Source organism: Symsagittifera roscoffensis, chromosome 6, assembly GCF_963678635.1.
Source record: "Symsagittifera roscoffensis chromosome 6, txSymRosc1.1, whole genome shotgun sequence".
Taxonomy (NCBI): Eukaryota; Metazoa; Xenacoelomorpha; order Acoela; family Convolutidae; genus Symsagittifera; species Symsagittifera roscoffensis.
In genome coordinates this window covers 920,353-948,241 of record NC_087067.1, presented here as the reverse complement: position 1 = coordinate 948,241, position 27,889 = coordinate 920,353, and the positions used below count along the sequence as shown (strand labels likewise).

General features: G+C 36.3%; 2 protein-coding genes across 14 annotated transcripts in view; one reads left to right on the top strand and one right to left on the bottom strand.

Moving 5' to 3' along the window:
- The window catches only part of LOC134848435 (putative uncharacterized protein DDB_G0293878), a 69,413-nt gene extending 51,280 nt beyond the window's left edge, over positions 1 to 18,133 (top strand). For 9 of the 13 annotated variants that reach the window (XM_063865887.1, XM_063865882.1, XM_063865891.1 and 6 more), the window contains one exon: positions 15,457 to 18,133. In XM_063865887.1, the coding sequence (XP_063721957.1) occupies positions 15,634 to 17,952 (2,319 nt within the window). In that variant the 5' untranslated portion in view covers positions 15,457 to 15,633 and the 3' untranslated portion in view covers positions 17,953 to 18,133. Of the gene's footprint in view, positions 1 to 6,465; positions 7,033 to 9,243; positions 9,656 to 11,528; positions 12,774 to 13,462; positions 15,321 to 15,456 lie in introns of those variants that run through there. The other 4 variants (XM_063865890.1, XM_063865894.1, XM_063865889.1 and 1 more) reach the window with 4 other exon arrangements.
- Positions 254 to 3,873, bottom strand: LOC134848434 (uncharacterized). Its single transcript, XM_063865880.1, has 4 exons — positions 3,052 to 3,873; positions 2,734 to 2,965; positions 2,063 to 2,440; positions 254 to 1,986 (listed from the first exon to the last, which is right to left on the bottom strand). The coding sequence occupies exons 1-4, from the start codon at positions 3,823 to 3,825 to the stop codon at positions 386 to 388; spliced, it is 2,985 nt and encodes a 994-aa protein (XP_063721950.1). The 5' UTR covers positions 3,826 to 3,873; the 3' UTR covers positions 254 to 385.
- Positions 18,134 to 27,889: the final 9,756 nt, after the last annotated feature.

The window sequence follows — 27,889 nt, the reverse complement described above, 5'->3', positions numbered from 1 at the left end:
CCATTAGAGCAAAAAAGCCTTAAACCAAAATTTAAAAGCTCAAGTTTTCAAGCCCCCCTCCCCCCAAAAAAAAAACATGAACGCAAAACACTTTTTGAAACTCATCAAAAATGCAAAATGACGCCATTATGCCGATTAAAAGAAAAACGTAGAAAAATAAGTTTCAAAATCTCGGAAAAAAATGATTTTCAATTTTATTTCCACAAAACTCCGTCTTATCGCAAGATAAGAAACAATAATGGAGAACAGCGCCTAGATCATTAAGCTTAAATATCATAATTTATACATAACTTTTCATAAAATCTCATCATAGCAATTAAATTTCAACATATCAAAAACCTGCAAATAATTCACAGGAATAGATTAGTCTTTTTTTTAAGTTAAATCATTCCTGTGAGTTCACATGGCGGATACATGATGCAACAGCAGTTAGTAACTTCAAATCCGAATGGTCGATTCCGATTTGCTCCAGAACATTCTTCGGGTCCGGTTGGTCCAAAAGTTGGGACGTCAATGCTACACTTTTACTCACAATCAAATGTAATCCTCTATCAATTAAATTTGCGCAGCAGTATGTATGCATACCCATATTCAGTAGATTGTACGCATTAGTCAAAGTGTCGTCAACTGTTTTTGAAGTCATTTCATAACCAATCGTCTCCATTCGATCGCCTTTGTTGTCCAGAACTCTCAGCCACAATTTGTCAACATCAACACACAAAATATTAGGTCTGGAGTCCACAATAAAGTAAGTTTTGGACGCCTTTGTAACTTTGTCCAAACATGATTTCGGTTCACCAATTAGTCCCTGAAGCATTGCATCTTGAGAGAAACAGTTCGATATAGCACCTTGCAAAGAATGAGCAACGGAAGCTGAACGTCTAGTGCATGGATATACCGTTGGCGCGCACAGATACTCGCTCTCTATAAGATTCACTTCTTTATAACTCCTTCCACGACTCTGCTCCTCCGAAACCTCAGATAACATCTCGTTACTACTCGTTATGTGCGCCGAGGTTGTGCTAACCGATGACATCGATCTAGCCGATGTGTCATTCGATCGACTATCGAGAACAGTCACCTGTTTACCCTTTGAACTAACGTCGGCAAAACCAGAATCCTGCAGACTCCCGACGTTTACTGTGCCCTGGAAAGACAGACTCATCTCTCCGTCTCCAAAGTCATCGTACGTCTCGTCGTCCATTCGACCGACAGTATCCGAGAACTCTCGGTTCTCGTCGAGAGACCCCGCAGTTACACTTGAAGGTATCAATTTTATCGGAAGTTGCGCAGAATTTTCCGTTTCCTCTTTACGCCAATGACAAGTCCCCGTTTCACTAAAGCATTTTTTGCGAGAAGTGGCCTTAATTTGAATTTTTGAGCCAACCGGCTGATCACTCACTGAGTTTTCCATCCATTCTTCGACAACCTTTTTGGACCTTAAATTTGCAGGCATGGAAGCAACGATGCTCAAAGGGGAACTTTTCACAGGTACTCTTAAACATGTATTTATGTCATCACTATTTGCAATCGCAGTTAGTGGTTTTTCTTTTGAGCCTGAGCTCGGCGTGTTGCTTGATGCGTCGTTGTTTGCCGACTTACTGCTTTGATGACTTGCTTGCTTGATAGTGCTCGCTGAACTTTCTGATTCACATTCTGTCATCGAGCTCGTTAAGTATTTTCGTTTCGCAATCGTTGAAGCTACTTCACTTTTTTGATCACGATTAACGAGTTTTTCATCACAGCTGGTGACGTCGACCAATCCTATCTCAACAAATAAGTCGGTTGCCGCATCGCTTTTTTCTTGGTCGGAGAATGACCATTCTTTGACAGCCCTTATAGATGGCGTAATGAACTGTTTGAGATCTTCCTTAGCTGTTCTTGGAACCCTGCTGTTCGCTTTTTGCAATGGCGGAACTCGCACGTAATGTTTCTGCAACATATTTGGCCGAATAAAGTAAGAAATTAAGGTCAAATATTTTCGAACTAAAACAGAAGTACTTTTTTATTGCATTTTTTATCTGACAAAACAAATCATTGGAAATACTTTTTTTTGAGTTACCTGCCGTGTGATTTTTTCCATGCACCACAATTTTATTGCACGTTGGAGGGTTCATAGCAATTCCGAACAAGTCGCACAGCTGAGCCCACATTTTGTTAACACGGGTCAAACTACCTTCACCTACCAACTCCTTCCAGTCACTTTTGGCCGAAACATCACCCACAATATGTACCCAAGAAAGGTGAAAGGTCAGCAAAATAGTCACACAAAGGGAGAGAAATTTGACCTCTTTATTAGATAGACGACTCAAGCAAGTTGTGAAATGCTTGATTGATTCTATTCTTGAGTTTTTGTTCACAATTCCTAGCCACACAGAGGGTTCGGGGCGATTTGACTCAGGAACCACCGTTCTGATAAGTTGTGTGAAGCGGCTTCGTGCTAAAAGAGAGAAAAACATAAAAAGTGAATTCTTCGATAGTTTCTTAGACTAGATTAATAATAACGGTAGCAGATAAAAAATTGTTCCACTCATTACAACGTTATTCGAAATTTTATCATTTTTTTAAGATTTTTTTCTCAATTATTGATTGTCGAAGCTCACCTCAAAAATGCGCTCAACTATAATCGATACCAGCATAAAAACATGTTCCGGATGACTTTTTACTGCTCAGTAATTGCAATTAGTCGACGTAGTTTTTTTTTAAGATTAAGGCTCAATTTAATCATTTAACCTTGCAGAGTTGCTTCGTTGACCAGCTCGTAGAACATGTCTTTCTGGAAAAAGGCTCTTTCCACTTCCGATTTGAACGAATCCACGAATCCTTCTATTATTGCAATGTGCGAATGAATCCATTCTGCGGTATGGAAAGTTGTACACGGGAACAGAATTGCGAGTCCCAACTTCGCTTTTGACCTCTGAGTTGATGAGAAGTTGAACATGGAAAGGTCAGACATGTCATGAAACTTAAAAATAAGAAACTTGTTTTAAATTTCACTTCTACATTTTTTCTTCGTGAAAAATGACGTGGGCAAAACTGGGATGTACTAACCGTTGAGTAGAAAGGCGAAACGGTAGCTTGCCATTTCTGCCTTGAAACTGAAGACACGTGACTGCTGACAACAGAATGGTTAGAACTAATTGGCATGTTCAGGGTATCCGACGAGTTCCCCAAGGAACCTACGGGACATGAACTTCCATATATGCTCATATTGGCCCAAGGGTCGTGGTGCATGTAGAGACTTGAAAGAGGAATCGGCAAACATTGAAATTCGGTTTCCGAGTCGCCCACAACGTCGAAAGATGCAGAGCGGGAGACGTCTAAACCCGAATTCATTTCATCATCGTCACCATTTCGCATGGCGTCAGACCTATACCTCGAGGCACTAGGATCAAATTGAGATAAGTAAGAAATCATGATGTAGTTGCAGGAACCTCCGACTGATGTTTTCACGTCTGGGTGAATCTTCAGAGTGCATCCATGATACACCATATTCATGGACCCAAAAATCATCTCACAAATTTGTTTTGTATCTGGCTGCGGTTTGAAGATTTTTTGAGTTACTTTTTGACTCTCTGCTTTATTTATTGCTTGAACTTGAGCTGTCTTGGATAGTGGTTTATTTGAGCTACGACCGAATAAATCGATCGAAGATGATGACGTTCTTCTTTCAAACGATTTTGTGAAAAATGATGATTTAGTAGCATTTTTGGAAGATGTTGAAGAAATAGATTCTGGTCTAAGGATAGATTTTGAGTCGTAAAGAAGTCTTCGGATATCAGCGTCAAGAAATACAAGAGATCGAATAGATTCCACTCCACTCATTGTTTTGTAACTTCAAGTAACGCACTTCGTTATTTTCATTTCATAAATGCAACTGAAAAAATCAATAGTCTTTTTGCGCTAAACCAGGCGCCCTTCATTAGAAAATACGAGAAAAAAATACGAATGAGTAGCAAATTTTATTGTTCCGACCATTGAAAATGGGGAGGAACTTAGTATACGGGTGTACTTTAGTTTTTTCTTCTTATTTTCCATGCAAAATCAGGTACAACAAATAATCATCGGCCTGAGTTGAATAATATATCAAATTGAAGCCATTCAGTCGTGATTCAAACCACATTTAAAATATTCCGAAAAAACTTCCCAGTGTCGATAAAAACTGGTTTGAAATTTTATTTTTCTTCTCATTTTGAGCAAGTAAAGCGAGCGAGCAGACTTGTCTATGCTTAATTTAAGCCGTTAACAATAACTTATTTATGTTACTTTTAGTTTTACTCGAACAAAGTCAGTTTTTGGGAGTTTTTATCGCCATTTTGGTAATCAAAAATTGAATCAACATGGAAACTTTTTTGATTTTTTATTGACTTTTTTTTGTTTTTCTTCAAAAACTATTCTCAGATTTGCCTATTTTACTTTGACTGTCAAACAATCCTAATTTCTAGTTTTTTGTTCAGTTCCTTTTATCGCAAAAGCCAGAAATAACGAAGCTAATTTTAAATAAAAAACGTTTTTGTCTTTGTAACAGCTATGGTCGAAACATTCTGTACTACTCGCACAAAAATCAACTATCATTGTTTTAGTTTCTAATTGCATTCCAATTACAACGGTTTCATTATACTTGTTCGCAGTTAAATATATATATTTTTTTCATTTAGCAGAGAAAAGAACTTAGCTTCTAAAGAACTATTAATAGCTAATAGCTTTATACTAATAGCTTTTTGTATAGGTAAAATGAATTGTTTCTGTCAAAATACCACAGAGACAGACTCTTATCCTCCATGTATTTTTTCTCTAAATCAGTCTAAATATCATATTTTCTACCAGCTCGAATCATGACAAAAAGGGCTTGTATATAATTAATAAATCCACCTCATCTGACGTTTATTTGTGCGACCTAGAGTTTCAAGGAAAACCACTTCAATACAAACACTCTTGATATTTATTCAAGAGCAAATAGAGTAGTTGTTTCAGAACTAGTTAGGGTTAAAAACTATTAATCACAGTTTCATTTAGTTGGATATCGGGTTTTTTTTAAAGGATTCTTACAAAGATATCTCTGATTTCTTCACAATAGTTCCTTGACAAACTGATTTTCATAACTATTTTTTTAAAATTTTACGATACCAGTATTTTTTGCAAACAGTTTAATTTCGTTGATTTTTTCAAAGAGTCATGATGTTGATCCCCTTTTAGAAAAAATTGAGGATTCTCCAATTAACAGGATTCTGTGGTTCACGATTTTTTGGAGCTTTGAGAAAAATTAACCATTGACTATAGTATACTGATATTTCCTAAATAGGTAACACATGATCCAAAACACTGGCTTTGATGAGAAAGTATACAACTATTTACGGCAGAAGTATTGACATGAAAAGCGTTCTGCGGCGAAAATTTTCATGATTTGGTGCTCTGCACTGAAATAATAGCGGATTTTTGAGATAAAAGTAATAATAGGATTTCACTCGTATCTGTTGACTCCCAATTTCATTTTTGACCTTAATGCATAAAATGCGAGTTTGCAATATGAATACGAGCTGGTCATTGTTTTGATTTATCAAACACAAACAATTGGTCCGAACTGAACAGCCATTAATAGCTCTTGAAACATCGGCTTCAATCGCTGTTTTGACTTTCTACCTGACTTAATTAACACAATTCTCATTTTATCTACACAATTCGAATTTAAAAAGCAGCACAGCAAGCAGCTCATCGACTAAAATATGAAAAACACAGAGCAGTTGTTAACTTCTAAGTTGTGACGATCAATTCAACTCAATCAATTGATAACACGTGTTATATAGCTGCGAGTTACACGTTGACCAATGCACTTTTCACTACATTAATACCATTACTAGCCATTAATAATATATTACAATAAGTAAATAAAAACAAGTTAGAAAGGTACGAAAATGATTTTTATTAGCAACGCTTGCACTTAAATGTTCATATAATGAGCTTTCTTGCTACTACAATATCATTACAACGCCATGCGATTAAATTCAAACCAATCACATAACTATCGTCAATCTTTTTCACGCCGTTGCTAAAATATCAGATATTTTGGTGGTAAGATTTAATTGAGCTTGTGGTAGCATATTTTGCTCATTACTGAAGTTTAAACTATAACTATTTGAGCCGAAAAAATTGTAAAAACAAAATAATACTCGAAGTTTATTCGTAAACATGTACTTGAAGATTTTGTGCTCCAAAGTCAGATAAACTAATTGACAGAAAACTGAAACTTAGCTTGCGGTTTTTTAGTCACAAAACGACGCATTTTGACTCACTGAAGAAACAAAGACAGTAATATTTGATTCGTTTTAACAAAACAAGCGCCAAAACGCCACGCTGCAACACAAGATTAAAAATTAATGCATCAGCAGCAGCAAAGCAGCAGCACTTTCTGTTTTTAATTCTCTCTTTTTTGTCACTTTGGTCCTGCGTATCATTTGACAAACGTTTAAGCATCGATGAATGATTTTATGACTACTAACTGTGGTCGTTTTTGATCGATGCTTTCACCTTTTTTTCTCACTTAAACATACGTTGTTCTGGTTGTTTAGTTAAATTTATGAACACAATTAGCCGAGAGAATTTCTGCTTTTCAATGATGGTATTTTCATTTTTATTTTTACGACGTTGTCCGTCCAGTGCGCTTAATGCAGTAAATTTTCAGATTTAGATGAGATTACACTTCGAATGCAAGTGTTTTGAACAATAAACAACAACATCTAGCAAGCTCTTGATTTCTCTCGTTTTGTCAATCGCCTACCAATCAATCGATCGGCACAACAAAGCTTTTCTATTGTTCACCAAAGCCAAGTAGCCGACCGAACGAACCAAGTCCTCGTATCACCGAAACCACATCTCAAAAACCAATCATATATATTTGTTTTCAACCACCAAACCGAAAGTTTAGAAAAACCTCAGCGGACACCGACAACCTTTGATATCTGACCGTTGTTTATTTATATATTTCATATCAATTTCTTTCATTTCGTAACTTCTCGCATGGAAGGCAGTAAAAAAGTGAGTAGTTTACTTGAATTTTTATAGGATTATCATATACCGTGCATCGACGTAATTGTTTTTATTATATCCCATCTACTGAAAACTTAGGACTACGGTTCGATTCCCGATAAGTCGTGACATATTTCTCCGCATAGCTTGTGGAAATAGTTTCGTCAGATCATAAAACTTTTCTTTGCATCACTTGCGAAACAAAACAAAAAAAGTATCACAAATTGAAAAAAAAATTAAAAAATTATTAAAAAGGTATAAATATACATATTTCAAATATACATATTCTCGAGAAGCATTTAATTAGGTACTATCCTCAAGATAAACAGAATTAACACGTAGACGAAGCACCACTAGTGATACAACACAACTGGTCGACACAAAATGAAACAGACAGACACAGCATGCGTTTAAAAGAAACTATGTCGAAAACGTATCTTGTTCGCGTCCACTTGTTTCTCTTTTGAGCAAACAAATCTTTTAAGACACATTCCAGTGTTAAATTAGCAACCAAACCCAATTTACGCGGCCATAACTAAGCCCATAATACTTAGGTCGACACTGGAGTCGAAAAAATATGTGCATAAAATATGGAATTTTTATTTGCACATGTAGTTAAGGTTTGCATATTGAGGTAAACCACTTTGCCCGAATCCGCCCAAATATCAAGTGCTATAAATATGAACTGAATTTCACTTTTTTAAACTACAAAAAAATATATTTTATCAGCAGTTTCCGTTTATTAAATTTGAGGCTAGAATCGATTTCAACCAAAAACACAGCCAGGCCTTTAAAAACCATGTTCAGAAAAAAAGCACAAAAAGAAGACTATGATAATTGTGTGGTGATCAAATTACGGGTAATTGAACTTGAGTTTTCATGAAGTTGAGCATGTCAGCGTTCTGAACTGATGCAATTGAAAATGTATCTGTTAGACTAGACCAGTTGTTTACAGCAAGCAACATCTAGCACCTAATTTAATAGGTAGATTATAGCACCCTGAACGAAAGGGTAACATAGCTAGTGTAATCACTGTTTATCTCTCGGATGAGAGAGTTAAAACCATATAAGTGCTGATTAACAGAACAAATAGATGCATTATTGATCTTCAGCCAGAATTCACGACAAACTTTGGTCTGAAGAAAAATCAAAATTATCAGACGCAGCAAACCATTAAGACCATTGGAGAGCAAACAACACAGTTTAGAATCTCAACTTGAATCAAGAACCTCTTGTGTTATATTCCGTTAGCTAAACGTGCAATCCTCTCGCTCAAAACATGATGTCTTGTCTTAATGTCGGCAAATCTTGTTCTTGATTTCTTGTAAGATTATCGAACCATCGGCTAGTCTGACTTTTCTAGGGATTTGACCCACTGTCGACCCAAAGATTTGGCTGATTGGCACTAAAATTTTATAAGTGCCAAGGGCGCTAATATATACTGATTTATAAAGAGAGCTCGCACCAAAAAAGCTATTTTTTGGTTAAAAACCAAAAAAGGCCTTTAAACGCGCTTTTGGATTGTTTTTTTTTCAAAAATTTGCCCGCGGCGCAGAACAATTGGTTAAAGTGGGCTTATAGTGATTTGGGAGAGCTCAGAAATTCAATTTGGTCGACCTTACATAAATTTTTTTTTGAAAAACCACCCCCCTCGAGAAAATTCTAAATCCCCCCCCCCCCGAGAAAATTCTAGATCCGCCCCTGCCTCTAGATCTTACAAAATATGTGAAGTCTCCATTTGAATTACAGACGTCAGTGGACATTAAGACAAACAACAGGTGGTAATATGCACTAAAATAAACATGTCATCTTCTCTTCATTCACACCTTGAGAAGCGAGCATCGCTCGTGTGAAAACAAAACAATTGAACACCTTTGGTACTAACCAGAACAAAATTTACACCACAGCAGAAAACAAAATACTAGCGAGTTAAGAAGCAAGCGAAGCCGCTAACAATTCCAAAAGATACATTTAAAAAAATCATTTCGATGACTAACCAAAACCATGGCCATACTGCCCGATCCGTGCCAATGTAGACTGACAACAGATAATTGAACCTTTTGAATCGAAAAAAACTTCTGTCCACGTAAATAGAACAAGAAAAGGCAAGAAAGGGGGGGTCAATTGTTAAGTAGATTAAAATAACGCATTTTCGACCAATCAGATTGCAGCAAAATTATAATTCTCAATAAAAAGCTGTCCTAATTTACTGCTTTTATTAATAGGGGCGGCAATTCTTAAGTGGAAACCAAAGGGGGCGATTGTTAAGTAGATCCGAAAAACCTGTCGGTGAAAAATCGTCCCAAATATTTACGAAATTATGAGCGGCAAGGACAAGACGCCATTGCAACAAGTGCAGTTTTTTCTTGCCGCAATGCTTGTTATTTACTTTATTTGGACTCTTTTTAGACAATTTTTAAGATCAACATATCGTTGGTTAGATGATGTGTAGCTCTTTGACGCATTGAGATTACACATGAAGCTGAATACTAAACAAATCGATTTTATGACAAGTGTTCACTTATCTCTCGTATAGTAGGCCACACGTTTAATTATTGAAACAGCAATCATAAAACAATTATTGGCCTTAAATGCACACCTACAGTGGTATAATCGATATGTTGCATAAGAAGTAAGTACTTCTTTCATATTTCCATAGAATCAGAACACTGATTTCGATTAATGAAATATTTGGTTTACATGTTTTCGTCATACTTATTTGTACATAGTTCTAATGGCCGTCATGACATGATAATAGCAGTGGTTAGTTATACTTAACTCATTCATTATAATATTTGAATATAAGACCTAGTTCAATATAAATAGATAAATAACTCGATGCGATCTTTCATTTTTGGTCCCATAACTATAGCAATGATTGCAATGGTGTTGAAAGCATTGCCTCTTGTCAAGTTATTCCAATGAGACTGAAATTTCATTATCTCTTTTGGTTGATTAGTATCTTACTTCCGTCTTAGGAGAATCTAGAATAAGGTGAGAACATATGAAACTATTGCACTTCCTCGGAGAGAATTGCATACATACACTCCAGGTTTAAATAAGCTAAGTATATACAAATACAATTTTGTGATTTGGTTCATTTAATTTATTAAAGCTGTTTTTATTACAATCTTCCGATACCACCAACATTGCCCGACTTTTTCTGTTTGCAATTGTTGGCAGGGTTGCTTGATTGTGTGGTATTTGAAGCAGACGAAGTATACAAACTAGCTTCCATATAAATCAACCGAAATTACTTCTCACCTACCAAGCGACAACCAAGACAAGCTACAGGAATTAAAGGTCCCAAAAGCTCCAAAAGTTAACACTTGGTAAATTATATTTGCCTTATTGATTGATAACTAGAACAACACTTAGTTTGTTATAGACAGTCATAGCGGGGAAAGGGCAAAATAGGATCGGGAGTAGGAATACAAACTACACTACAGATTGTTTGAGCCCGAATTACAATAACACACAATACTCGACAAAAACATTAACACTATAACACACCACGCGAATTGAAGTGCAAATGAATTAATGTATAACACAATTTGTACATATATTGCAAATCTTCCCGAATCAGATTATAGGTCAGTTCCGGAAAATATCATTCTTGGTGTTTTCTTTTTTCGGGGAATTGCAGAATGGTGGGTGCTAAGTTACTGTTTGTATAGTAAATGATTGACTTGAATTCTGGGGGATTATAGGAATTAGTTCGCAGCACACGTCTGTAATTGTGGGTCAATACACATCTGCATAAAAACACACACACACACCATACAAATCAACGAACCACGTGGTTAATTTCACCCGAGGCTGCTGAAAACGATCAAAATAGAGACAAGTGATTTTTATTCCAGTCACATACTCAAAACCTCGGCTTCCGCAACAGCCTATAAGTTATTGGGTGGTGTGTCAGTAAACCGATGTATCAGCAACCCGAAAACCGGCAGACCAGATCATTAAGCCGAAAAAACTAATTTACCTGATCAGTAAACCAAAAAATGAAAAAAAGTGTTCATTAAACCGATAATGCATTTTTCAAACTAATAACGTTTATTATTAGTTGACCCTAAACTTGCCAGAAATCATGCGCAACAATGTTGTAAATAAACTTAAGAACTGATTTTTTTTGCAGTCAATAAGCGTGAAAAGCCTTTCAATTTAATTCTTTGATGCATTTTTAAGCTCATTCGGTACTTAATATTAGGCAACCGTTACGTAATAGTTTCATAATTCGATTTAATGATACGGTAATTTACTGACACATCGATTTACTGCACCCACACCAGTTATAGTTAGACTGATCATAACTTATTACTACACTCACTACTATTTACACCAACCGACACCATAACACCAACCCTTGTATGTCGTCTCTTTTTAGCGGATTGTAATTTTATTTGGGAATTTAATTTGAATAAAGGCTACCGACAACGACTGTCTAGAAGTTATAAATCCATAACCAGTTATAAGGCAGATTCCAAATATACCATACAATAATGACCATTCAAACAGACATGCTGTAACATTTAGGAGCAGCAGTAGCAGGCCACTTAAGTTAAGTATTTATTTCAATTCAGACCAACTAAATACCAGAGGAGCAATGGTATAAGTGGCAAGTCGCAAGTACAACGAATATGGTAGAAAAGTTTAGAAGTATAAGTGTAAATAGTTCTAGTGAATAGGTTGTAGTGGTGGCGGCGGCGGCAGCTAAAATGAGAAATATGGTACTAGTAGTTAGACTAAGAAAGTAATCGTAATGGTAATATAGGAGCAGTCTAACTAGAAACGAATAAACCGATGCCATCGCGAATCAGTACATATCGACACTATACTTAGTCGCCCACACTAAATTTGATCAAATGATCAAACATTAAGCACACTTGCACCCAACACTTCTTTTATCAACACTTTTATTAACACCAACACTTCTTTACTATTTATTACCAACTTATAATCTATCTTTACTTTAACTTAACTTGAAGCACCATTTCAAGTCCACACATTCTGGGTAAACACAACACCAAACCAAAATTCAATTGAACTACAATCCTCAATTCAATTCAAATTTCATTCCCTATTTAATTCGCTTGTCTCAAACTTTGTCAAGTGAACAACACGTAATGACCTGATAATATATGAGCGCAGCAGACAGACACGAACTTTACTTTATGACACCACAAGCACTCGACTGTTGAACAAACGAATGAACACAAGACAACAAGCAGGACTACTAACTAACTAACTAACCATTCAGCTAACAGTCGATACCAATTGAATAGCAAAAACCTCTTGCTCTTACAGCCTTGATAGTAGTTACCACACCATTCGCAATGCGAGTGATAGTAATAATAGTTATAACTGGCTGAGGGTTAGTTTGTTTCAACTTAAACTAGCTAGCAGTCAGTCAATCAATACTACCATAACCAACATTAATTCCAACAGCAACTCCAAACCACACTTTTAGGCTGACACTTAGGCCATGTTTGGCAAATTACAATTACAAACACCCACCCAAACTCTGTCAACATCCATTTAACGCATATATTCTCAACTGGGTCCATTTCATTCAACTCAGCTGTCAACCCTAGTTAAACTAAACTCATCTCAAGTTTCATCTAAAACCCTCTTCACTTTTATTCGCCTGCAGATAATCGATGAGCAATTTATCTGGGTTTTTAACCGTACGCATCATCACATTATTTGGTAACAACTAAATAAAGACACGTCTATTCAAAAAAAATGTAAGTCAATCAATTTTTATTTTAAAAATGATGGTACAGTTTTTGTGTTCTGATTTTGTACCACCACTGACAGAGAATTTTTGGGACTTCACTAAAAATAAATATTCTCATCAAACAACAGCGAGAAAAAAACGTCTCTTCTGGCAAAAAAGCATTTTCATAGATAATTAATTTATATCAAATCGTCATTTTGAAAAAACTAAATGATCTATCAAAAAAAAAAAACACTATGAAAACAGTTCAGATATCGCAAGTGGAGAGTTTCCCCTGTGAATGAACAAAAGTTTGCAAGATATGGAGTAAAACAAGCAAAACCATTGATTGGTAGATTCAAATGCATTACAAGCATAAGCGAATCGTATGTTTGCATTGGTAATCTCTGCTCTTGGTGTTTTTGGGATTTCTCTCTGCTAATCAAACATCAACTGAACTGACAATGAGCATCGTTCGATTAACTTAACCGAGCAAACAGTTCTTCTTTCTCATTTCGGGTCGTTATCGACAGATCAGAAAAGAAACTTAGCAGACATGCTGTATTTACATCATCCTATTTATCCGATTCTTCATCCTATTTTGCAGGCTAGGTTGAATCAGTCAGCTCAGCTGTAAGAAATGGTTCTGAAACCGCACACTCACACAAAAAAAACAGTTTGATAAACCTTAATTAATTTCGACCAAATGAACTACATAAAAATATTTTCAAGACCATTTATCCACGAGGGAAAGGACCAACAGACAGGCTTTACAGCTCATCATGGCAAACCGCTGTTGTGCCCCTGCTTAAGAACTACATGAACGCTTTAAAATTTTCAAGAAATACATGCAAATAGGGATCAGCTCTTCCATTAGGTTAAAAGTATTATTTTTTAGCTAATCAGATTTGAGCATAGTACATGCAGGCCTTACTGATTGAATTTTTGATTTCACTTTAGGGGTGATTGTTCACTTGGTCTATTGAAGGGAGGGATTGCTCAGATGGGCCTTAGTTTTATTAGTTTTTATTAGTGAAAGTTACTTAAACGGACAATGAGAAGAAACGATCATTTTTATTAGAGGGGGAAACCTACAAATCAGTTGTGTTTTCTATCCATTTTTTGCAGAAAAACTATCAAAAACTGACGAACTTGAAAATAAAAATTGAATATGGAATCACACATTAATTGGATCTGATCAAATTTTGTGAGGGTTCTTTTCTTTCCTTTTAGATTATTATCTGCACCTGGCATTTTTTTAGGCAATCCTGCTAACATAACTCAAAAAACAGGAGCAGACCTTTCGAATGTTCAAATGAAATAAGACGAGGTCAACTGAAAAGGTCATTTTCTAGTTGAAGAGAAGCATCGAAAAAAACTAGTATATTTAGAGTACCAATACCAATATCAGTTCAGACTTGCCTTAATTGAATCAAATGGTCTGTTCAGGAAATAATTTACATGTCATACTGAAGAGAATATATACTACTATGCTATGCTAGTTGCACTGACGCATCCATCGTACATGAGATATCTTGTCTATCACTTGAGTTTTAAACAAATCCAAGTTGAGCTAAATTTTTAAGGTGCGTAATGGTCTAGTCTGTTTGAATGTGAACTAATCCTCAGCTAAAATCAAATCAATTCTACTCTTAATCTGTCTGCATACTACAGTTACATGTACATGACTGCACTTAGGGTTGATTTGATTGATGGTCATTATGATTTGATGGCCACCATTTCCTGATCATAGTTGTCTGAATTTAGATACCCAAGGATCCCGTGCAACCATGTCAACTCCTAAGATTCTCCTAGCTCCTAGAACATGCAATGGTATAACACTTGCATTATTATTCCACTCCACCAAACTTCCATAATATAAAGTGAAAAAGTCATGCACAAAACACTAGGACATTATTGAGTGATCAAGAAAGCATCGTGTTGTTTAAAGTGTAATTGAGGCATAAATTGTGGTTGGAAGTTGTGGGCATTGGTAGGCCTATGGCTAAAATAGAGCTGAACAAACAAACATATTTCTACATAGTTAAACACCATTCACCACACAACACAACACAGAACTCACTTACTAATTGTGTACTAAACAGAACATACAATCTCTCTTACTCTTGAGTCTTTTCTCGACATATTAGTTAGTACATAAAGATAACTAGCAGAATATAGCAGCCAGCAGATCATAGATTAGTATTACTTTATTACTGTGATAGAAACGATACAGATTACAAAAAGTAGACTTAGCAATAGAATGAATTGAGCACATAGAATTCTCTCATAGAGCATATTAAACAGAATTGTTCAATTGAGAACAGATCGAATCAAATCATCGATCGAATCATTACTAAATCATACTATTTTATAGTCCTCAATAATTGCCTATCTATTTAGTGTTCTCCTCTCTTTTTTGCACCTTTTATCACCCACTCAATTAATTACACAAACCAACCTGAATTTCACAAATCAAATTTATTCAAGGCAGAAAGCCACTCAAAAGTCAGTTACTATAAGTCATGAAAATCATAAAACTTTGCAGCTTCTATCCATGTGTAACAACTCAAAGGTAAGTTATCGCGTTTCGAGACTTCCAATTCAATCCACCAACTAATTTGTCACTTCAATTTTAAATTTTTGAATTTTACAAAATAACTTGACCAGGATTATCAGATTCTAAAATTAAAATCCACTTTGTATTTCAGATTTTGATTCACAACTGACAAAAAATCTACGAATGACTTCGACAGCGGAACAGAAAAACCACGTGACAACTTGATCTCAAGCCACTGTTATTAACAAGAATCATCTTCAGGAGCAAACCACTTATTAACTCACTTATTGGAATATCAGAATCAAATTGAATCGGGATTGGGATCGAAATGATGAACCCAGCCACAGCTCCATCATACATGCAAGGATACCCAGGGAACCCTAACATGCAGATGCAAGCTATGGGCCAGCCTAACATGATGGACTCCTCGGTAGCAATGTCTCAGGGCGGGAACCCCGGAGGTGTAGTAGTCACATCATTCAACGGGGGATCCTCCACTTCCAATCCGTCTCACATGTCCGTCCAACAAACTCCCAATGCCACTGTGATCCCAACTGGCATGTCCAATGGCCATATGATGACCTCAGGACCTCCCGGATCCCTACCCATGCACATGACTCGCCAGGTGCCTCCAAATGGAGCCATGTACCCAGCCGGACACCCTGCAAACATGGCCATGATGAAAGGTCACGCTGTCAATCCGAACGCCAAATACGCTGCAGGCCCTATGATGCCAGCGGGCATGAACGGGAACCCTCACAATGCTGCAATGATGATGGGAAACGGACCAATGAGTGCACAACAGATTGCCATGTATAGCAACAACAACACAGTGCCATACAGTCCCCACGGAATGTACCAGCAACAGTTCCCAATGGGGGCAATGGGAGGCGCTTCTCAGCAACGGGGGATGCCCAAACAGATGATGGGCAACCAGATGATGATGAGTCAAGAAATGGCAGCAGCAGCCGCAGCACAGCAGAATCGAGTGATGAATTCCATGAACGGAGGTCCCCCCAATGGAATGAATAGAGTCGGGGGACAACCTCAAAACGGAATGAACCCGAACATGTATCCACCGGGACAAGTTCATATGAATCCTCAGCAGCAGCAGCAGTCCATGCAGACACAGCACATGTTTCAAGGCATGGTTCCCAATAGCAGTCATTCCATGTCAACTCAACAACAGCAATCTCTGAGCATGCAGCAGTCAGCATCAATGGCAGCAGCAGCAGCCGCGCAGAACGGCGTCTCAACCGCCAATATGAACGCCAACATGCTGAACCGACAACAACAACAGCAAAAACTGATTGCTTTACAACAACAACAACAACATTTCCAGCAACAGCAGCAGCAACAACGGGTTTCGCAACAAATGGCAATGCGACAGGCTATCACACCACCAGCAAACCTCGGTAGCGATACGAGCCAAGGTATGATGATGAACCCAAACTACCCCCAAGGTCCTATGCCAATGGGGCCTAATGGCCGACTAACAATGAAAGATCAGCAAAATAGTTCGATGGGTGGACCAAACAGCATCAATGGACCTATGCCCTCGCCTGCTTCTGCTCAACAGCAAATGACAGCTTCAATGACGATGATCGGAGCGCCTCATTCAGTTCCTGCGAGTCATGAAGTGATGCCAGTTTCACCTCAAGTCCAACCCAACCAATTAGGTATGCATGGTCAAAACATGGGGTCCATGAACCCTCTGATGACGTCAGCGAGCAAAAGACAGACGGCGACGCCTCCGAGCGCCAGTCCCATATCGAACCAACATCCGATGAACAATCCAGCACAGCATCCGAACAACAATTCCTCCTCTTCTCGCGCCACTCCTAGTCCAATCCATCAACGCAAACATTCGTCGTCTGCTTCACTAAAGCGACGGTCGAGCTCCACCTCGTCATTCAACAACGACTGCAACAATCCAAACGACCCCAACAAACCCTCGTCTAACAACGCGACAGATGATATTTCGGGAGAACCCAGTAAGATCTGCCGACTGTCCTCATCGACGAACATCGATGCGACTAATCCTATGAGCTTTAACTGCACGACCAACAACGCCACCAGCATTCGAAATCCCATGTCCACTGGGGGTCCGAGTAGTACTTCGTACAGCACACTTACACTTTCTCAGCTAAACGACAACAGTCGAAAAGACAGTACGTGTAGTAGCAGCAACACCGACACTCACAGCAGTCCCGACAGTGGAATGGGAGACTCAGTAGGCGAGAGCAGCAACGTCTGTGGCATGAACAACACCAGCAACAACAACAACAACAATTCTCAGAACCCGCTTAGCAGACTAATGCCGAGCAACAACAACAACAACAACAACAACAGCATCCGAACCAGCACTGAGGAGATGCTTGAAAACCTGATACAGGAACTGGGCATCGAGAAACTGGACCACTTACCCGAATTGGTCGACATTTTTTCAGATTGCAACGACTCCGTATTTTCCTCCAACACGACATCTTCAAACACGACAAATCCGAATCAAACGACAGCAAGTCACGGCTACTCAACGACTAACAATTCGGCAAGCTCCACTTCTGCCACAGATACAAAAATGAAACAGTCGCTTTTGAGTTGCTCGGCTCAGAGAACCACTAACCCAATCGGCCAAAAATGTTAAACGAACAAAATGACAGACAAATGAGAAATAATTTACAAATAGACGATGGAAAGATGATTATAAAAACTAGTTTTGTACTAAAACAAATAAACTTTGCAAATATGTTGGCCATCGACTTTTCGTAATATTTAAATGTCCATTTAGGTTTCTTTTTCTTTCTTAAAATATCCCATATTTAATTCTAAACTACTGCTCACATTCTTTTGACAGAAGTGCCACCGTGTACAAAAGCAAGGAAATCAAACTAAAATCAACGAAAAATCACAGGATCCGAGATCAAGACCTTAAACAGTAAACATTTGTAAATTCAACAATTCCACAAACTTAAAATTGTAAAATGAATATAATTTTTTAAAGAAAATGATGCCCGTAAATGAAGCCGTGATAACTCTGAAATTAAAAAGTGATAACCAGTTGCTTTCCAAATAGCAAAAAATATGCAGACCTCAAAAAACCTGTTTTGAAAAAAAAAAACGTTGAAAACGAAAAAAAAGACAGGCAATAATAGCAAAAACTTTAAAAAAACAAGGATAGCCGGTTACTGTGCAAGTAGCACTGAAAGTTTCACAAAAAAAAACATTTTTTTCCAAATGAGTGTTACTTTTTTGTTGTGTAATAAAAAGATCTGAACGAAAAAAAATAGGCGTTTTCGATAGTCATGGTCGAATAGACCAGTTTCAAAACATTTTTTGTAGAAAAATGACTAAAAATACGGAAACAAAAAAATGTTACAAAAGCCAGCTGTTATACTGTTAGCCTGCTTGCTCGCTTTACTCGCTCGAATTAAGACGAAAAACCAAAAATATCAAACCGGCCTTTCTCGACACAGGAAATTTTTTTGAATTTTTTTTCGAATCACGACTATAAGGGCTTTAATATGATATATCAGTAAACTCTCTCCGACGATTACTTGTGGTAGCTGATTTTGCGTAGAAAACAAAAAAAGAAAAAACTACAATACACTCGAATACAAAGTTCCTTCCCATTCTTCAAATGGTCACAAAAATACAAAGAGCTAGATGAGAAGTTCAGTCTCTCATCCATTCCACCGCGTAAATTAACCTGAAAATTATTCTGGCCATTGAAAATGGGGAACAACTTTAAATTCGGGTCCTTTGTTTTTTTTGTTCTTCACGAAAAATTAAGCACCACAAATAATCATCGGAATAGGTCGAGTGATATATCATATTACAGCCCTTTTGGCCGTGATTCGAGCGACCGTAAAAACTTCCACTGATTTGTCTCGGTGTCAAAAAAAAACTGGTTTGCAATTTAGTCTAAATTCGAGCTACTAACGCAATCGAGTAAGGCTTGTTATATAAAAATTGGTTCTGTAGGTTCAGAAAACTTGGTTTTACCAAAAACTAATTTTGTTTTGGATGCTTCATTTAGCGCTTCCTAGGCAGTAACAGTTTTCTACGGAGAGGAGAAGCAGAGTTTTGCATCACTTGCAATATAAAACAGGGAAAAAAATCCAAAATAGCGCAAAAACTAGATCTATCAAAATGAATAAAGCTAGTTTTCAAACCAAAATAGACCAAGACAAAAGAATGTGAAATAAGCTTTGGAAGAAATTTGTATCCAGCGGTAACAGAGACGAAAATACCTTGCCAGAAAACCTATAACCTGAATAAAACTCAAATTTAACTAAATGACATTTGAAAAAGTGTAATGAACGCAAGTAAACAGAAAAACACTGACTTTGTTGAAAAAATCTCAACTTTCGAATTTCAAAGAAAAAAAATAGATACCCTTCAAGCTCTTTGAATTTTTAGAACAATTTATGATTAGCGCTTTTCTGATAACATTAACCCAAATAGAGAAAACTGGATCAATAGCTAAAGTTTTTATTCCACTGGAAATCTAAAAATTAAATTCCGTTTTCGAAACAAGAAAATTTTCCTGTTTTTTCGCGCCATTTGGACGTTCGTATTTGGAGAGTGCTAATTACGTAACTTTCAGCAGATGAATTTCAATTGAACTCAGAAAGAGCATATATAAGTTAATAATTCGCCCTCGCCCTCAAAACACAAACCCTCAAAAAACTTTAATTGCTCTTCAAATCAAACAATATGAGGCCACTAAGCCGATAAAATAAAAGTCCAAACCTATAAAGCCCAAGAAAAAAAACCAAAACATTTTAAGACTTATAACAAATTATTAAGTCACCCTCACCCTCAAAATACAAAAAAGCATCGTTCATCAAAAGACGCACTATGAGACCGATATATCTAGGCTAGGCCGAAACCTATCAAGCCGAAAAAATGTTGTGATGAAAAACTTGAACTTTAATTTCTATGAAGATTTTCAGCATTGTGTGCGATTCAGAGATGAGCATTAAAAAATACTTCCGTTGAAATGACTCGAATAGGACGAAATCAAATGGGCAGAATAAAGCTTTTAAGCCAAAAAAAAAGAAACAAAAAAAAGAAAGTATACGAAGTCAAAGGTAAATCAAAACACTTAAAAATAAAATTTAAAAAGAAGAAATAACAATTCTACAACGAAAACTGCACACAGCAAAAAATTATAAGATGTGGCAATTAATTCGGCAAAACATTAACAGACAAATTATAAGCCGAATTGTTTTTTGAAACGGAGAACTCCCGTTTGAAAAAAAGGTCCCGGTCAAATTTGAACCCAGGATCTTTGCGATCCAGGCGTATTCTAAAAAACAACTAAAATTAAAAGTCCATACATCAAAAAAATCTAAGATGTGGCAACTAAGCTGACAAAACAAGCAGACAAATAAAAGCCGACATTTTTTGAAACGGAAAATTTCCCGATTGGAAAAAAAAGCAGATCCTGGTCAGATTCGAACCCGGGTTCTTTGTCAACCCAGGCGTATTCTAAAAAACAGCTGCAATGAAAACTGCATACAGCAAAAAATTCTAAGATGTGGCAACTAAGCCGAAAAAACCTAAGCAGACAATCAATAAGCTGACATTTTTTTGAAACGGAGAATTTCCCGTTTCGAAAAAAAAACAAGTCCTGGTCAGATTCGAACCCAGGACCTTTGCCGACCCAGGCGCATTAGTTACCTCCAGAACAAGTGTGCCCGAGACGCAAAAAAAACTAAATTCATTATGAACTGAACCTGAATTTACCATTTTAACTTATTTATTTACGAGAAAAAAGTCTACTAGTCGATTCCAATAACCTTGCTTATCGCAAGGGTAAAAAAATGGAAAAAGTTACTCGCAACACTGCATCCAATTTTAATTTGTGGTTCATGATTTTCCGCGAAAAATACCAGAAACCGAAGGTGCTACACAGCCAACAGACATTTAGAAAAGTGCCAATATACTCGAGAAAAACGATCAATTTCTATTTGAAAAAATTTCAAACCTTGAGTTTTTAAATGTTCTAAGTAAAACTGTATTTCAAAAATACTTTATAACTGACACTTCTATATTAACCGAATTTGAGCACACCAAATCAAGAAGTAATTTTTTTATTCAACTGGGAATAGTTTAAATTAAAATTTCCTTCTAAAACGAAGTCTATCGCGTTTTTTCGCACCATTTGAACTTTTGTTTCATAATACACTGTTGTTTTCACTTTTGTAAAAGGGCTGAAAAATTAGAAGAAAAATTAAATTGGCAAGAATGTGAGATTTCATTGGCTAACAAAGTATCAACAGGTCAAAATGCGCATTTGACGTGAGATTTCATTGGCTAAGAAAGTATGAGATTTCATTGGCTAAGAAAGTATCAACAGGTCAAAATGCGCATTTGACGTGAGATTTCATTGGTTAAGAAAGTATGAGATTTCATTGGCTAAGAAAGTATCAACAGGTCAAAATGCGCACTTGACGTGAGATTTCATTGGCTAAGAAAGTATGAGATTTCATTGGCTAAGAAAGTATCAACAGGTCAAAATGCGCATTTGACGTGAGATTTCATTGGCTAAGAAAGTATGAGATTTCATTGGCTAAGAAAGTATCAACAGGTCAAAATGCGCATTTGACGTGAGATTTCATTGGCTAAGAAAGTATGAGATTTCATTGGCTAAGAAAGTATCAACAGGTCAAAATGCGCATTTGACGTGAGATTTCATTGGTTAAGAAAGTATGAGATTTCATTGGCTAAGAAAGTATCAACAGGTCAAAATGCGCACTTGACGTGAGATTTCATTGGCTAAGAAAGTATGAGATTTCATTGGCTAAGAAAGTATCAACAGGTCAAAATGCGCATTTGACGTGAGATTTCATTGGCTAAGAAAGTATGAGATTTCATTGGCTAAGAAAGTATCAACAGGTCAAAATGCGCATTTGACGTGAGATTTCATTGGCTAAGAAAGTATGAGATTTCATTGGCTAAGAAAGTATCAACAGGTCAAAATGCGCATTTGACGTGAGATTTCATTGGCTAAGAAAGTATGAGATTTCATTGGCTAAGAAAGTATCAACAGGTCAAAATGCGCATTTGACGTGAGATTTCATTGGCTAAGAAAGTATGAGATTTCATTGGCTAAGAAAGTATCAACAGGTCAAAATGCGCATTTGACGTGAGATTTCATTGGCTAAGAAAGTATCAACAGGTCAAAATGCGCATTTGACGTGAGATTTCATTGGCTAAGAAAGTATGAGATTTCATTGGCTAAGAAAGTATCAACAGGTCAAAATGCGCATTTGACGTGAGATTTCATTGGCTAAGAAAGTATGAGATTTCATTGGCTAAGAAAGTATCAACAGGTCAAAATGCGCATTTGACGTGAGATTTCATTGGCTAAGAAAGTATGAGATTTCATTGGCTAAGAAAGTATCAACAGGTCAAAATGCGCATTTGACGTGAGATTTCATTGGTTAAGAAAGTATGAGATTTCATTGGCTAAGAAAGTATCAACAGGTCCAAATGCGCACTTGACGTGAGATTTCATTGGCTAAGAAAGTATGAGATTTCATTGGCTAAGAAAGTATCAACAGGTCAAAATGCGCATTTGACGTGAGATTTCATTGGCTAAGAAAGTATGAGATTTCATTGGCTAAGAAAGTATCAACAGGTCAAAATGCGCATTTGACGTGAGATTTCATTGGTTAAGAAAGTATGAGATTTCATTGGCTAAGAAAGTATCAACAGGTCAAAATGCGCACTTGACGTGAGATTTCATTGGCTAAGAAAGTATGAGATTTCATTGGCTAAGAAAGTATCAACAGGTCAAAATGCGCATTTGACGTGAGATTTCATTGGCTAAGAAAGTATGAGATTTCATTGGCTAAGAAAGTATCAACAGGTCAAAATGCGCATTTGACGTGAGATTTCATTGGCTAAGAAAGTATGAGATTTCATTGGCTAAGAAAGTATCAACAGGTCAAAATGCGCATTTGACGTGAGATTTCATTGGTTAAGAAAGTATGAGATTTCATTGGCTAAGAAAGTATCAACAGGTCAAAATGCGCACTTGACGTGAGATTTCATTGGCTAAGAAAGTATGAGATTTCATTGGCTAAGAAAGTATCAACAGGTCAAAATGCGCATTTGACGTGAGATTTCATTGGCTAAGAAAGTATGAGATTTCATTGGCTAAGAAAGTATCAACAGGTCAAAATGCGCATTTGACGTGAGATTTCATTGGATAAGAAAGTATGAGATTTCATTGGCTAAGAAAGTATCAACAGGTCAAAATGCGCATTTGACGTGAGATTTCATTGGCTAAGAAAGTATGAGATTTCATTGGCTAAGAAAGTATCAACAGGTCAAAATTCGCAATTGACGTGAGATTTCATTGGCTAAGAAAGTATGAGATTTCATTGGCTAAGAAAGTATCAACAGGTCAAAATGCGCATTTGACGTGAGATTTCATTGGCTAAGAAAGTATGAGATTTCATTGGCTAAGAAAGTATCAACAGGTCAAAATGCGCATTTGACGTGAGATTTCATTGGTTAAGAAAGTATGAGATTTCATTGGCTAAGAAAGTATCAACAGGTCAAAATGCGCATTTGACGTGAGATTTCATTGGCTAAGAAAGTATGAGATTTCATTGGCTAAGAAAGTATCAACAGGTCAAAATGCGCATTTGACGTGAGATTTCATTGGCTAAGAAAGTATGAGATTTCATTGGCTAAGAAAGTATCAACAGGTCAAAATGCGCATTTGACGTGAGATTTCATTGGCTAAGAAAGTATGAGATTTCATTGGCTAAGAAAGTATCAACAGGTCAAAATGCGCATTTGACGTGAGATTTCATTGGTTAAGAAAGTATGAGATTTCATTGGCTAAGAAAGTATCAACAGGTCAAAATGCGCATTTGACGTGAGATTTCATTGGCTAAGAAAGTATGAGATTTCATTGGCTAAGAAAGTATCAACAGGTCAAAATGCGCATTTGAAGTGAGATTTCATTGGCTAAGAAAGTATGAGATTTCATTGGCTAAGAAAGTATCAACAGGTCAAAATGCGCATTTGACGTGAGATTTCATTGGCTAAGAAAGTATGAGATTTCATTGGCTAAGAAAGTATCAACAGGTCAAAATGCGCATTTGACGTGAGATTTCATTGGCTAAGAAAGTATGAGATTTCATTGGCTAAGAAAGTATCAACAGGTCAAAATGCGCATTTGACGTGAGATTTCATTGGTTAAGAAAGTATGAGATTTCATTGGCTAAGAAAGTATCAACAGGTCAAAATGCGCATTTGACGTTAGCTGAAGTCAATTTAGCACTGACAATTAAATTATGGACAAGATAATAAGCGCAAACTTTTGATTTTACTATTTAAACTGCTTACTTCCAAAAGACGGTCCTTTTGAACATCTTTTCAATTAATTAGGTATAAAGTTTTTCCATCGAGAGCTCATTATTTCAAATAACTTCATTGAAGCACAGAAGCAAAGCTACACTCCGCTAACAATAAAAAAAGAATGAACAAAAGTTCAAGAAAAAGCTGTCTTGAAAATGAAGCCTTGAAAAAGTGACCTTCGCTGAAAAAAGGTATCGAATCACAAACAGCCTCTTCATTGAATGCAAAGACACCGCTAGAGGTCTGACGCCTAAGAATTTCGAATTTCACACAATCAAACTTTCAGATTATTGCTATTTATTGAATCAAGTGGACAGTAATGCACTTAATTAGGCGGATATTACACATGCTGCTTTAAAAGATAGCAGAATAAGTTCTAACAACAAAATCAAAATGAACTTTTTTTGACAATTTCCTTTCCTGAAACTGAAGAGAAAATACACGCGACCCATATGAGTGTCTTCACTACGATCACTGACACTTTGTGATTATATCAAACATAGCCAACAGAAATTTGACAGAGTCAATGAACGCAAGGAACAGAAAAACTTTCGAACTACAAAAAATGTACATTTATAGCCTTGGAGCTCTTTGAAACTCAAGAGCATTGATATTGACCCTTTTCAGATGAAATTTGAGAAAACTATATTACTAGATAAAATTTTACTCCGCTGGGAAATTAAAGTATATTTTTTGAACAAGAAGTCATTAACTGTGTGTTTGCCTTACTTTTAACAAAGGAAATGAACTTAACGTAAAAAAACAGTCTTAACGCAAAAAAAAAATCAAATGTGAGCGTGAACAAATGTTAACTTTTCCTTTAAAAAAAATTAGAAAATTAACACGACATATGTAAGAGTCTGAACCACGTTCATCTACTCTTAATTAATTGTTTTAGCATTTTAACCGACTATTCTGCCTCTGAAAAATTTTTTGTCAAAGATATAAGAACTGCAACAAGCGGCAAACTTACAAACAAGGATAGCCGGTTATTGTGCAAGTAGCAAAGAATGTTCCGACCATAGTCTTAGAAAAAACGAACAACAACTTTTTTCAAATTAATGTCACTTTTTCGGCATGGAGTGATTAAAGACTCCGAATGAAAAACTACAGCTTAGGCACATTCGACATTTAAAGAAAAATGACTAGAAAAACAAAAAAGTTGTCTAGGTTTTTTGAATTTTTGATCCCAAAATTGCATTAAAAATCTACAAAAACTAATTTTACACGAGTATACTTACAATTACGCATAAAAAAGCTATTGCAAATGGCTTAAATTAAGCAGAAAAAAGCGTGCTCGTTCGCTTTATTCATTCGAATTTAGACGAAAAATCGAAAATTTCAAACCGGTTTCTCTCGACACTGGGAAATCATATCTGAAATTTTTAAATGTCATTTGAATCAAGACTGAAAGGGTTTTAACATATCATTTAACTCTGTCCCATGATTATTTGTGGAAGCTCATTTTGCGTCGAAAACAAAAGAAAAAAAAGAAAAACTAAAACACAACCGAATACAAAGTTCCTCCCCATTTTTCGATTGGTTGGAAGAAAAAAATCAGGATTTCCAAAATCAGGCTTCTTAGAAGGTTTCAAATGACATCATCAAAATTTTTAGTCCATCACATGAGCCAGTTTATACGCCGTAAGAATTTTTACGGACGAGAAAAACTGGTTTTAGACCCGGAATAATTAGGTAACTCTTTAAAACTAGTTATTGATATTTTATGGATGGACTTGATAAACTAGCATGAAACTACTTCTCGGCGAATAAACTTTTACGCGTATTAATAAACATTTGTCTAGAAGAGACTGGCAAATGGGCGTTTTGAATTAAATTAATATTAATTTTATTTTGTTACAGATTATCAGACTTAGGGACGCCATGCCCTCCAGAGATTCAATTTCCGACAACATATAGAGTTCTTCTTTGTCACTATTGTACATCTATTTTTGATCAGCCAACGCTAAAATTTATTTACAGGCGTCTCAAGCGCCAAAATTAACTAAATTCGAGGGGGAGCGCGAGCCGAAACAAAGACTGATTGGTCAAAACCCTTCAAGACCAAAAACGGCATTTTGACATTGTTTATCGATAAAATGTGAGGGGCACAGAAAAGTTTTTACACAGAGATGAAGCTGCGCTTCACAAACACAAAAGAGGAAAATGCAAACAAGAGCTCTAAACAGGCAAAACCAAGTGAAATAAGGGAAAAAGGAAAAAACTTAAAATACCACTTGGGAATTTTTTATGCTGAGATTAGGAGTATCACGTTCTGACATCTTCTCTACGATCGCTTGTAATTTACTAACTCTACTCACCAATAAAACAGCGACAGTTTCTATCAAATTGCCAATGCTATGTAGCAAAAGTTCTAGTCGCCCAGCTAATGCTGGATGCGCCTGTTTTAAAATTTATAATCATGTTGAACTGATACGGAAATGTGCAATTTTAAAATTTTCAAAAAAAGGATTTTACGGAAAACCTTAGTGATTTCTCTGTTTTAGCAGGGAAATACTCATTTATTCAGGGCGATAACTTCTACTATCTGGTTCAAGTAAATTCATTCACTCATATTTGGCTGGGTAGTTTTCGAAACAAGTGAAAAAGAATCCAAAAAATGATCAAAAAATCAAAATTTGACTTTTCTTAAAAATATGAACTTTTTTCTACTAAAACATGGGAATAGCCTCTTAGGCAGGAAAACTTTTTACGCCCTAAATTTCAGAATGAACCCTTAATATCAGTTTTAGCCAGTAAAATTTGAGAAAAAAGATGACACAAATTTCAAAAAATGGATTTTTCCGAAGTCCATATCGGCTTTCTTACAAACAAGTAGGGTGTAACAGATTACGCAGGCAAAGTCTAAGTACCATGTTAGCAAGATAAACTTTTAACCTCAGAATCGGCCGGTTAGTTTTTGGAAAAGTTTCCAAAAAAAGGAAACATTTCAAAAACTTGACATTTTCTAAAGGCATAGACTCTTGAGCAGAAGAGTAGCAGAACAGTTTTTTTAGCTCTCATTTAAACCCTTAATCTCTAATTTTGCAGGATAGTTTTTGAAAAAAGTCAAAAATTACAGATTTGTTCTTTTAATATTTTAGAAAAAATTCAAAACAATTAGATCAAAAATCCCCCTACTGAAACTTTCGAAGGCCGTAGAACGTTTCGTAAAATGAAAAAAGACTAGCGAAGAG

What these genes read in the sequence shown, in the direction of transcription:
- LOC134848434 (XM_063865880.1), bottom strand. Translation starts at nt 3,825, where the DNA reads ATGAGTGGAGTGGAATCTATTCGATCTCTTGTATTTCTTGACGCTGAT. An exon ending in TTTCGCCTTTCTACTCAACG is followed by an intron (nt 2,966 to 3,051) that starts GTTAGTACATCC and finishes CTTATTTTTAAG; the next exon opens with TTTCATGACATGTCTGACCT. An exon ending in TGGAAAAAATCACACGGCAG is followed by an intron (nt 1,987 to 2,062) that starts GTAACTCAAAAA and finishes CTTCTGTTTTAG; the next exon opens with TTCGAAAATATTTGACCTTA.